Source organism: Musca domestica, unplaced genomic scaffold, assembly GCF_030504385.1.
Source record: "Musca domestica strain aabys unplaced genomic scaffold, Musca_domestica.polishedcontigs.V.1.1 42, whole genome shotgun sequence".
NCBI lineage: Eukaryota > Metazoa > Arthropoda > Insecta > Diptera > Muscidae > Musca > Musca domestica.
The window spans coordinates 5,637,561-5,650,940 of NW_026712329.1; the positions used below are offsets into that span (position 1 = coordinate 5,637,561).

Genomic DNA, 13,380 nt, shown 5'->3' on the forward strand with positions numbered 1-13,380 from the left:
TGCAGTCCCTGAGCACATTTACTCATTTGATAGCTCCTTTCAATCTCTCAATAACACTGACAGCTTCCACTTCACAAAGGCTGGGGAAGTTAGAAATATTGTCAATAATATCAACAATAAGAAGTCTTGTGGACCAGACGGATTATCAAATTTTATTATAAAAAAACTCCCTGAAACTGCCTTCACTTTTTTGGCAATAATATTTAACAATTGCATAAACAATGGATACTTTCCTACTGCGTGGAAAGCAGCTAAAATAATCCCCATTAAAAAGAAAACTGACAGCGAAACTGTCTCTGATTTTCGACCAATTTCATTGTTATCAAACATTGGCAAAGTCCTGGAGAGGATAATGAAGGGCAAGATTGAAAACGGCTTCATAATTGATCCTGTACCTAATTTTCAATTTGGATTTAAGCAGGGACACTCAACACAACATGCACTCATTAAGTTTCATCACGATATCACCAAAAACCTAAGAAACCAAAAATGTACAGTAGCTATATCACTAGATATAGAAAAAGCCTTTGATTCAGTATGTCATAGTGCCATCTTATATAAACTTGTAGAGCTGGAAACAGACCCATACATTGTTAAACTTATACAGAGTTACCTGTGTAACAGAACGTTTACAGTACAAATTCAAGACAAATCTTCATCAATTGGTCCTGTGAACAGTGGGGTCCCACAAGGAAGCGTGCTAGCTCCATACCTCTTTAATCTGTTTCTCAACGATTTTCCCCATGTCGTACAAAATTCACAGGCTATATTATATGCAGATGATTGTTTAATATATGCCCATGATAGCAACCCCGCAGAAGCACTAAATAAAGCTGCTTACCACCTAGGAGTAATTAAAGAGTATTATCAGTCCTGGAACATTAAAATAAACGCCTCAAAGTCGGAAGCCATTTGTATACGGAATGCTTCTGGGAAATGTCCTCAAAAAGTAGTTCCTGAAAGCAAAAGACTGCAACTGATTCTGGACGAAATTGAAATCCCATTCCACAGCAATATAAAATATTTGGGTATCCAGTTTAACAAACTTTTAAAATTCAATACACATGGACGTTCTGCGATACAGAAGGCGAAGCGTATATCTGGAGCCTTTTCTTACCTGTTTAATAACCAATATTTGCCGCAGAAAACAAAACTTCTTATGTATAAAGTTGCCATTAGACCTATTTTGCTATACGGATTCCCAATCTGGTTCACTATTTCTCCTATAGTGGCCAAAGAATTGGAAGTCTTTGAAAGAAAAATCCTCCGAAAGTGCATTAACAAACATTACTTGTGTCATGACAAAAAGTACTCCAATAGTTTTGTATATGAAACGTCTGGAGTTCAGCCGCTCTGTATCTATGCATTTAATTATCAAAAGCTATTTATCGAAAGATTGGCCACACATGAGAATGATTTGTTAAAAGAAATCTTTGAATATGAAAAGTTACTGCGCTGGTCTGGATCGGCATACATATCACCTGTTGGAATCATAAACGAAAATCTGGACATCGGTCCAGAAACATACACACTTCCAGATTTTTATAAAAAAACAATACCTGGCTCGAACCGGGGCTAATCTAAACTACCTAAAAAAAACCTAAATTAATATTTATAATAATATTTTAACATGTTGCTTATAAGCTTAATATTATGAGCGCTCGATTTACATATACATGCACATATATTTGATTTAAACAAACTGTGATATTTTTTATGTACGAAACACACACTTTTTAACTCTACTGTTAAATCATATCTCTGTTGTACATTGCTTTAACAGATCGTTGTTATCTATTTATTAAGTATTGATTAGTATTTTAAGTTATTTATTTTGTAACAGACTATAAAGCGCTGTTTGTCATTCCAAGGCCGTGAGCAAGCCTTTCAAGAATTTATCATTTAATCGAAACGTTCATGTTTTATATAAATTGTCAAAAGTGCACAGTAGCATACCTCGTCGACATAGTGTATTAGAACAAGACGATAATAATTCTAAGGTTATATGTTATCATTCGAACTGCATAACACTATCACATAGAAAAAGAAGAAGACTCAATAAAAAAATTTACTTACTTACTTACTTACTTTTTGCTCATTTGTTGACTACAATGAATTATACAAGAACACATAATTCTTTACGTTCTCTATTATAATTTCACTTATGTCCATCTTCTCTATTATAAATTCACTGATATCCATCTTCACTCAGGCGCAAGTACACAAATAAATAAACAAATTAATTATGTTTTTTTTATACGAGTAACAGATAGTAGAGTGACCATAACAAATTTTAAAGTAAAAAGTAACTTTATTTACTAAAACACATAAAATTCGTACAAGTATGGCCACCTTGTACTGTTTTGTTCGCCGGTCGCCGGCGTATGAAATAGAAATAAAGCTAATTGAGTTCGCGGCGACCGACGAAATTTTCGCCGGTGCAGTGATTGTGTGCACTTCCATATACACATATGTGTTTTATTTTTGACGACGAACATACGCCGCGAAAAAATTCGTCGTTCGCTCCAATTGTGTTCCTAGCATTACCTTGTCAAATTTCAATGCATAAAAAACAGTTCACATCTCTGATTTTGTGTGTATACAATGGATTTATGAATATAGATCTTGATAATGAAATGTTTAAAATTGAAAAAATTTTATACATATGATTACTTGACTTTACCTTCTTAGTTCTGCCATGGGTCGAACAAGGAATAGAGAGCGAATCACGTGTCATGTGAACTTAGTATAAGCATCATCTGTCCTATAAGCAAAAGGCCAGACCATCTTCCCTTTATCTTTTAACGTAAAGTTTGCTGAATTCATGTTGCCATATTTTTTATTGATAATATGGTAATAACAACAATATGGCATCACCAAGCACTTGTCAAAATAATCATGTGTTCATGTATGTGTTTTGTGAATGAGTGTTCCATCGTTTTTTTTTGTTCGAAGAGACAAGTAGTGTGTGCACGCCGTTTATCTTAATTATTTTTATACTTTAGTTATTTATTTTTTATATAAAAGCCCACATACAATCTTGCGATAGCCCACAGTACTTGTCTGAAGACGTGAAAAGGCAACGATAAACGATCTGACGTAAAGAAATTTGATAAAAAGCGAAGAGTCTAGTAGACATCAAAAGGAAGCAGTAGAGAAACAGCAACAAAACAAACATGTTAACTGAAATTGTGAATAATCCAAAATTAGAAAAAATTCTAATCAGCACGGGTAACATTTTAAATGTGGACAATGCCACACCATTGCGTACATCGCACGAAGAGCTGTTAGACAGCTTGAAATTATGTACCGACTGTCAGGCGGCTGCTGCCGCTGATGGAAAAGACGATTTACAGCTGGTGACTGGTCACAGCGACAATGAAGCTCATGTGCTGCGGGCTCAAAAAGAGTTGCAAGAGAAAATATTGGAAAATCAACGCAACGAAATAAGTATTGGAGCCAAATTATTTGTAAACAATGCCAGCGGTATGGGGGTGCAAGAGGCAGTCAAAGCTTTAATGGATATACTCAAAGTGGATTATGTTGATAATCTTGTGGTGGCTTATCATCCACATGGCGGTGATGCCGTCGATGTTAATAGTCTAAAGAGTATTTGGAATGTTTTACAAGAATTCGCGGAAAAGAAACAAATTTGCCAGTTGGGCATTGCCGATTTGGACAGCAGTAGCTTGCAGCAGTTGCACAGCTATGCCAGAGTGCCTCCGACCATAGCTCAAATTAATTTGGCTAATTGTTGCGTTGTACCACCGGAATTGAAAGAATTTTGTACACAAAATGATATACAATTGCTGACTCATGGTGACCCCGAAATTTTATTAGCCGATAATGATTTCACCATTCCCGGCGGTTATACGGTCGATTGGGTGATGCGTTATCAGGTACATGTACGCTGTCGCGGTGTGCTTACTGCCAAAGGTTATATAGTGCAGGCCACAAAGAAGAAAGAGTTATAAATGAAATGAGGAATGCAAATGTGAAGCTATGATAAGAACAAAAACAAAACAACAGATTCTAAGTAAATAAACACATATATTTTTATAGTTCAAATTACAAAAAAAAAAAAAAAAAAAAAAAACAAGAAAATACAACATTCATTTTTCCGTTCCATTAAAAAGAAAGTGTGAGAAATACTTAAGGGGATTTACAATAGTGTCAAGAAAAGAACCAATCAACTAACCGCAGTCATTAACATTAATTTTCGTTTTGAAGGGGAAGTTCCTCACCCTAACGCAAATTGTTGATTGCTGCCCTGCTCATTATATTTAACATTTTTTTTTAACAATTATCAAAAGAGTTGTACTTATTGTTAGTTTTTATACACTATTATATGAATTAATATTTCGCCCACCACCTTCTCTCAATCTGCAACACACTCATTTCCACAATTATCATGATGGAAACCAGGAATACTCTGCAAGTGTGTGGGAACAATTTAAATGTGGTTGTGATTTATTTCGCCTAATAAACTTAGTACTGGAAACTTGACAGAAGTGTCCGGCAAGTAGAACCTCAAAAATCTTGGTTATGATTTTATAAACCTTGAGTTTTGTATAAACATTTTAAAATGCCTATTTTTGGCCTAAAATTTTCAATTGCATGGAATTTTACAATTTTTATTGTTCTCATACACCCTCAGTGTACCATAAAACCCAATGTAGGAAGTATCCTATCACAAATTATCTACTTTTTATTACTATTATTATCTGTAGCATTTCTTCTTTTGTACTAAAAAAGTGTCTTGTTTTTTTATTCACGATATACTTTTGAATAATTTTTAAGTTTTACAATTTATATCTACTTGGATATGTTGTTATTGTAGTAGTAAATAATTATGATAAATAGAAAATAAAGAAAAAGCTGAACAAAAAAATTGCTAATAAATCAAAATTACTGTTTAATCAAAACAAAATATAAATAAATAAAACCCACACAACTAAAGAGAAAACAATTCCTCAATAATGATAGTTTATTTCACAATGTGTTGCCCGGGCCTCTCTTTATATGATGCTTTGCTCCATTCAATTGAATCACGTTTTGAAACAATAGTTTGCACAGGCCCCATACACACACTTAGTAGGTTTGTATGTATATTTTTAGCTTTGTAAGTAGATATCGCACTGCTGCTGAGCCATGGAATTTCTTAATCGTTTGTTGCTATTTCCACTTTACAATAATAAAAAACCAGTAAAGAAAGTCTTAAAGTCTGGCGGGGCCAACTATATGATACCCATTACAATTAAAAGTTTTTATGGGATAGTTCAATCATACACGCTATGATTATAATTATAATTTAAAGTTCAAAGGACTAAACATGCCGAAGCATTTGTATCTTTTAAATTCGGACTTGTATTTGATGCACAATTAATTTTAAATCGGATAAAGATATATATGGGAGCTATATCCAAATCTGAATCAATCCCCATAAAATTTGGCAAAGACATTCCTGAGCTGTATTTGATATATTTCCCCGAATATCGTTGTTACGGAGTGCATATTACGATTGTGGGTAACAAATATATGAACCTATCTTCACCAAATTTGACATACTAGCATCTAGACTCAATTCGGTCGTAAGTGCCAAATTCCATCCCATTTGGACAAATATTAGACGTTTGGTGCACAATTAAAGGTAAATCGGACGAAGTAATATATGGAAGCTATATCTAAATTTTGACCGATTATCTCCAATTTCAATAGGGTTCGTCCTTGGGCCAAACAAATGATCTGTGCAAAATTTCATCTGGATAGGGCAATACATGCGAACTGTACTTTGCTTACAAAAATATATGGACAGACAGACGGACGGACGGACATGCATAAATCGACTCAGAATGTGATTCTATGCAGATCATCAAAAGGAACTATGGGTCTATCTCGTTTCCTTTTGCCTGTTACAAACAAATGCACAAAGACTTAATACCCTGACCGCTTTGTGGTGTAGGGTATAATGAATGAACTTTCAAGTCGCCTTTGATACTCATGTTCATCAATTAGCCACATACTTTTGAGATTTTGGACCATCTTTCTCCCCTTTTTTGAATGAATCAACAATAATTGAACGACAGGTAATCTAAGTAAATTCATTGAATTCAATTGTATTGAGTACATTCATTCAATGTTACTGTTTGATACCATTATTAATTTTCTAGCTAATTATCGTTAAATATTTATTCAAATGGCCCATTTCTAACTGATTAAAAATAGAAGTTAGAAGTTAGAAGAAATAAAAATAGCGACTAAAGTATTTTTGTCCTTATGGTTGTGGTATTGATGAGGCGCTTATAGTTACAGAAGTATCGTGTTATGATCGGGCAAGCGAAAGGAGATTCGGTATATGGTTCGTTAATAAAAGTACCAGTCCCGCCCTACATACACAATTGTCTCTAAAGCCCTAGCTGGTGTTGCTTAAGCAGCACATTCGTTGGAGTTTAAGCAATATTTTGGTATGACATTTTATATCCATAGCTGTCCACCAGACAACTGATTCGTATGTTAGAATGGATCTAATTAAGCTCTTGAATAGACATTGTGACATCTTTTACACGTTGTCCAGCATCTGTGAGCTTTATAAGCTCTTTCTTGAATGTGGTTTCTCCAACTAAGTTTCTTATCTAGAATCAAACCCTTATAACCTTATAGGAAATGTTGATTGTATTGTTCAGGAAGACTGGTTCATAGAAGTCCCCCAATTTTGTTTTCCTAGTGTAAAGCCAACCATGGTTTGAGTAAGATTAATGTTAGACTTGTGGGTCGATAAGACTTAGGTATTGCGTAACTTGCCTTTCCAAGTTGCGGGAATAAAAACTAGGATACAAACTAACTTAGCCTCCTGCCAGGTTTTTGGATTTTAGAAAAAAATTTAGGCAAGCGTTGAAAATTCCGGCTAAGTTGGACAAAATTTAGTCCACTTCCTTTTGAAGCCGAGCCGGGAAGATCATATCTGGTACGGCTGACCCAAACGGTTATATGTAAGGAAAAAGTATCTATTCAATAAAAGTGTCTTAATTGTACTTCCTGATATTAACCACAATATTCAAACTAATTTCTGTAATTTGGTACTTCAGGTTTTTTACTTTATACCAAAATTTTGCATAATTTCAAGAATTTAAAAAAAATTGTGTCCAGCAAGTGTAAATTTCAAAATTAAATTTGGCTTAGAAAGTTTCATAAATCAATATCTAGTTTGTTTTAGTACATTTTAAAACTCTTTCCAGTCTCTTCTTATGTGGGAGTACGTAGGTTTAAATAACCTCTAGTCTATATAAAATTTAAAATCGTGTCATTCCGCAGTGGGTTAAATATTAGTAATTAAAGTCAAATCAACACACAATCTAACATGCATTGAGTTATGACTGCTGTGTACTGTGCATACCGACAATTACGATAATGTCAACAACAACAAATTTCTTGTTATTTGTGTGTAGTATGAACATACATGTCATTACAAATATACTCTACACTCATTACGCTGATAACTGACTAACTCTTTAATGAAATTCACAATGACATTGTAAAAAAATCGTATACTCCGTAGTTGGTTAAAAATTGGATGAACAAATTTTCAACACTTCCGAAACATAGATAAAAAAAGTTGTAGAAAACTCTAGCTTTTATTTAGAAGCAATACCATAAATATTTGCGACATCATAAATACTTATTAAATTTTGCTAATTTGCTTTTAATAATTGATTTTGGAAACGTTTATATTTTATTTTGTTTTATTAGTAATATAATTTCTGTCGATTGACCTAGGTGACATTTAAAACTATTAATAATTACTAATAATAATTAATCATTTTACTTTTTAATTCAAGTTAGCATTAGATAGACATGTACATACAAATATATATTTCAATAATCAAGTTGTACATTGGGTGTGAGAAAATTAAATATTAAAATTATAGAAGAGAGAAACACACACACGAAATATTCATACATTTTCAGTACTTTTAGGGGGGCATGTACATAAATGTGAGTAATAAATCGATAACAATATATAATAGAGGTAATATGGAAAATATTAAGGAAAATATAACACATTTAAAAGGAGTAGAAACTATATAAAACTTCAGCCAATGACTTTTGCAAGACGTGCTTGTAAGGAGGTACGAAAAGGATTGTGCCGATATTTATTTTTTATTCGATGTAAGTTAGTTTGAAATATTACCACAACATTTTAGACCAAATCAGATATTAAAATTGTGCAAAAGTTTTGCATTTACATTAAGAGTTTGTGGCTAGGTTTGTTGTGGAGTGGACCGATGTAATCTTGTTTTGAAATTGTCCTAAATTTGAAGGAAATAAAATGTTGCTCAACAAACAAATCAAAAACTGGGAATATGTTTTATGATTTTTGTGTATCAGCAGTCGAGCTACAAACCAATACAGTCCGCTGTTTGAATTTAAAGTATAAGGTGTGAAGAGTTTCAAGAATATTTTATTGTTTGCACAAGTCAGATATACGGACAGCTAGATCGTTGCCAAATGCTCTTAAATGAACTCCCCTCCAACATTTAATAAAAATGTAACCATTAAACCATAGTTAAATGAGGCTTTCCACCAGATGCAGTAAATATAAAACCAAGCGCATTTTGTTGCATGAAGAAAAACGTCTGGGTGTACAGGTTTTTATTTAAACGTTATCAATGGACTCAAGAAGACATTCAACAAATACTTAATGCCACGCATTAAATCTCGCATTCTTGCATCGACAGGTGATTTGATCAATGAATCAATAATAACAGGCGGATTATCACGATCTTGACACTGTAAACATTCAATGGCGGCCAATTTGATATGGGCCACGGGAGAGCCACCCAATAGATATTCTTCATAGATATGTGTTGAGGGTGGCAGGGAAACAATGCGACTATTTGTTAGGGTACCATAAAAATGTACACGATCACCTTCAATTAAACGCTTAGAAAAATTACCAAATTTATGTTGAGCCTGCAACACAACTTCTTGCCGACGTTTATCCAATATGCCGGCATACATATTTATACGTATTTCATATTCATACTGATTCCATTTTTGTAAGGAACATTGTTGATCTAAATTGCTAGTTTTTAGAATTTCTTCAAAGTCATTACACAGGCGATCTTGAGGAGCAGCGCATTTGTTAATTGCCGACAAACGTTCACCATACCAACAGGTTATGATTTTAGCCAGCCATGATGGTAAGTATTTGTTGATGTACCAAGCTGGTTTATTTTTAACACTGGCTATTTGAATTTGTGTCACATCACCTTCCCAGGACACGGGTAAACCTTCCAGATGGGCACATTTCAATTGAGTCTTGATTTTATTGTTTTCCTTCCACCAAGCTTGCGGACCACAGTGGCTATAGAATCGTTGCCATGTTAGATATTCTGGCGGTGGAGGTGGCATATGTACCTCCTCGGTTGGAAGGGTAGTTATTACAGACTGATGATGTTTTAAATCAGGTATCATTGTATTAAATCGAGAAGTGTCCTTAAAGCTGGATGTCATATAGGGGAATGTTAAAACACAGGCTGCGGTTATGCAAATAAGGACCTAAAAAGATAAATTATTTTATTTTTGATACCGTCAAATATGATAGATTGTTAAAATTGCCCTAATCATACATTGCTTAAATACTACAGAATTATTACCTTCCTTATCTTCATTTCTAGTAAAAATTTTGGGGAGGATAGGAGGGCTAGAAAGTTCGGTCAAATTTAAACTGTTATACAATAAGCACAGCCCGTTTACATCAAATGTCGGAAACGTTAATGATGCCCTATATGCCTCTTTTATTCGAACTATACTGATTTAGTGGATTGATATAATGAAAAACAGCAGAATAGTCAATTCTAGGTTGTGGGAAGCGTCAGCAGAGTTATACCGCACTCCTGCTTTGATTTTTGTCGATCGTTAAAATATTAGTTTCGACCGATTAAAAACAATGGTATTTGTCCAAACCAATAATCTAGTGGTAAGTGGCAGATTCCTTCTAACTATTTCAGATCTATTGCAAAGTTGTCAAGTTCGGGCCATGACAAGGTTGTCGGGTCAGCGATTAAACTGGAACGGTAACATCGAGGAACATACCAAAATGAGCCATATTCTGCTCTATTCATGCAGGAATGACATAGTGAAAAGCTGGGAGATCAGACCACAAATTGTACATTGGATGCATTTCACAGTGGCTTTACTTGTAGCGACCCATAGGTGCCTTGTTTATGGCATGGATGGTTAACACTGTAGAACATAATCCTAATGTAGCACAATCGTAATCAACTAAAATGCCTTTCATTCCCTCTACTAAGTAATAATCTAAAAGGAGCGATGTAAAATTGTACTTAACTGTCTTAATATTTTATAATAAAATGCAATGAGAATATATTCTATAATTCCTCTTACGTAATACAAATGTTAATTGTCAATTAACTGTTGGTTTCAACTTACCTGCAAAATAGTTACATATTTCTGCGTTGTACGATTTATGGCCAAGAAACATGAGAACAAAACGGCCAACAGCGAGACAATAACAGTACTGCCCAAGCGCAAATTTGGATTTGTAAAACCCAACCATTCAACGACAACAAAAACTGGAATCAACAGAGACACCAAACCAAACAAGGGTAGGAATAGTAGAACTCCCGCCAGTCCGAGTGTTGCTCGAACCACACCAAACATTGTAGCACTTTGGGCACTAGTAATACACAACTGAAGCCAACTGAGCGTAACACAATGCGGAATTAGCGTTGTATATGTTCCGTGCCAATTTGATCTTTTGGCTAAATGTACCAAAAATACTGGGATCAACAGATATAGGGCTGTGCGACAGTTTAAACAGAATTCGATGCCATTGCCAATGACGAAGGAACAAAATGTGGGCACTTTCAGATCCAAGAAACGCCAGCCAGTTGTTACAACATCATCCATTTCATAGGGGTATTTAGCCAAAACATTAACGCCAAACGATATGAGAAATATCCAATCAGGAAAACGTTGTGTAGAATACATGAATGCCAGCATGGAAAAGAACACAAATATACCAGCCACGATTGTCAGTTCGGAATGAGGCAACCATTCGGGTGGCAGCAGTGGGTATACCAGGAAGTTTCCGATGAAAGCACAAAAGAAATATAGATAAGGTTGCATATTATTCCTCAGGAAACGATTCTCCGATATATCAGCTTCAATATTATGGTCACCATAGGATAGAAATAGTCCAGACCATATACGAAAGTCGATAAAATCATGTTTGGTCTTAAGCATTTTACATGTGGACCAAATCATGATGGACCAACAAAGGTAATAGAATCCCACCGGTAATGCTGTTGTCAGATTATCTGTAGACACCAACCAATAGACGATGAGCAGCAAAGCCAGCCTAACACTTTGAGGTACACGCTTGGGAAAATCAGCCACAATATTAATCATACGATGATATAGCAACGTAAAGAACACTATAGGATGGAATAGTAATCGATGAAAACAAGGTACATGGTCCAATGAGGAAGGATGAGGCACCGTCAAGGTCATGACGTCGTTGACAGCCGGCATACGTCCAGCTGCATAATTAACAGCGGCCGAAACCAAATTTTCTTCAGTGATTTGATCGTTGTCAGCCGTCGGTTCGGGTGCATTTAAATGGCTTCGACGGGTTTTTCTTTTACGTTCTTTTGGTTGATGTCGTAAATTAACTGAACCATTGCTAAGGGAAGGTCCTGAGCCATCTTCCAGAGATTGTTGCGGCACATGATCTTCATCTTCGGATGTAGATGTTGAGTCACCCGCATGTCTTCGAGCCTTTTGCATTTTATATATTTCGCGCATTTTCCGCTCCAACTGTTTGGGTGTTATGTGTTTACCACCGTTGGAGAGACAGGCAAAAAGTTCACGTGCCGCCTTTCTTGCTGCCCGTTCACCAGGTGTCATTGAGAGTGATAAACGTACTTCATTTTCATTTTCAGCTGTTATGCCGCAGCCTTCATCATAGCATTTTTGTAAAAGACTCGCTGCTTCTTCGTGTCCCTGCTGAGCGGCGCAAATAAGCCAATGGACGGCTTGTTGATTTGAAGCTTCAACATTGTCTTCTGCAAAGGAATACATTTAATGGATTAAAATATATATATATATATATATATATATATATATATATATATTTTTTTTTTTTTTTGAAAATGTACCCAAGTTTTTCTCCAACAACTGTTTGGCCAAATCATACTGCACTTCAGAGCAACCTTCTGATGCAATATGATATTTCAAGTTATTCAACGACGTGCGATCTGTTGGTGTAGAAACAAAGAAAAACGATATTTTTACATTTAAAAATGAAGATTGTGGGCGTCGAAACTAATTGACTTACCTTCTAAATTCCATTTTCTTCTGGCCGATGACGAACCCATTGGTTGGTTTTTGGTCCAAGTTGCCATTTTGAATCTGTCTTTTTTATTGGCAAAACATTTCAAGGATTTCAAAGACTTTTTGGCGGAGTAAGTCTTGCAACAGTTCGACGAAAGGTGCAATTAAAGCAAATGACCAATAAAGATCACATAAGAAGCAACAAATTACAAAGTTTATTTTCTCTGTTTAGAATGAGGGACCAAAGTGAATTTGCCGAATGTTTAGAATAAGGCAAAGGAAAATTGATGCAACAGTATATAGGGTTCTACAGATCAAAAGTTGATAATAAAGCTGGTTACTCGATTTTTTGATGTGGCAGTTGTGTCGTTTCCACTTCACTTGATTAGCATTCGATTCGTTGTTCGCCGCAAATTGTGGAATATGTAATAGATTTCCCACACCAACATTTTCATGCAATCGAAGATGAAACATGTCCCATCCTTAAAAAATGAGAGCATATGTCAAACAAAAAAAAAATAATAATAATAAATTATGACATTTCAAAATGCAAAAGAAACAAGTTAAAAAGTTTCAGTCGGTTGTGGTGGTTAAATATATTTTGAATACTGTTTGGATTATTCAAATTGTTGAGTAGGTACCGAGGGAATGGGCCAATATTGTTCATTGTGATAATTTATTACAGATCTTGTGTTGATGGAAATATTGAGATGTGCCAAGTCTGAATGAAATCGGATGATACTTTCGTGTTTTATGAGATTCATCGATATTCAAAAATTTGATCCTTTGTGAGGGTGTAACCGAAAGAGTCGAGAGAAAGGTGCAACTAAAGCAAATGCCACATCAAAAAATCGAGTCACCAGATTTATTATCAACTTTTGATATGTAGAACCCTATATACTGTTGCATCAATTTTCCTTTGCCTTATTCTAAACATTCGGCAAATTCACTTTGGTCCCTCATTCTAAACAGAGAAAATAAACTTTGTAATTTGATATATTCCATCTTCACGCCTTGAGTTAA

General features: G+C 34.9%; 2 protein-coding genes across 2 annotated transcripts; one reads left to right on the forward strand and one right to left on the reverse strand.

Annotated features, from left to right (window-relative positions):
* The first annotated feature begins 2,920 nt into the window (after positions 1-2,920).
* LOC101897383 (glutamate--cysteine ligase regulatory subunit) lies at positions 2,921-4,908 on the forward strand. The gene has a single exon (XM_005175097.4). The coding sequence runs from the start codon at positions 3,177-3,179 to the stop codon at positions 3,972-3,974; it is 798 nt and encodes a 265-aa protein (XP_005175154.1). The 5' UTR covers positions 2,921-3,176; the 3' UTR covers positions 3,975-4,908.
* Positions 4,909-7,796: 2,888 nt separating this feature from the next.
* LOC101897202 (wolframin) lies at positions 7,797-12,665 on the reverse strand. Its single transcript, XM_005175096.4, has 4 exons — positions 12,362-12,665; positions 12,183-12,281; positions 10,453-12,089; positions 7,797-9,558 (listed from the first exon to the last, which is right to left on the reverse strand). The coding sequence occupies exons 1-4, from the start codon at positions 12,426-12,428 to the stop codon at positions 8,650-8,652; spliced, it is 2,712 nt and encodes a 903-aa protein (XP_005175153.1). The 5' UTR covers positions 12,429-12,665; the 3' UTR covers positions 7,797-8,649.
* Between the last annotated feature and the right edge of the window lie 715 nt (positions 12,666-13,380).

Excerpts from the sequence above, each read along its gene's own strand:
- LOC101897383 (XM_005175097.4), top strand. The coding sequence starts at position 3,177 with ATGTTAACTGAAATTGTGAATAATCCAAAATTAGAAAAAATTCTAATC.
- LOC101897202 (XM_005175096.4), bottom strand. The coding sequence starts at position 12,428 with ATGGCAACTTGGACCAAAAACCAACCAATGGGTTCGTCATCGGCCAGA. Across the intron at positions 12,282-12,361 it reads AAGAAAATGGAATTTAGAAG|ATCGCACGTCGTTGAATAAC; the intron begins GTAAGTCAATTA and ends CTACACCAACAG. Across the intron at positions 12,090-12,182 it reads GTTGTTGGAGAAAAACTTGG|AAGACAATGTTGAAGCTTCA; the intron begins GTACATTTTCAA and ends ATTCCTTTGCAG.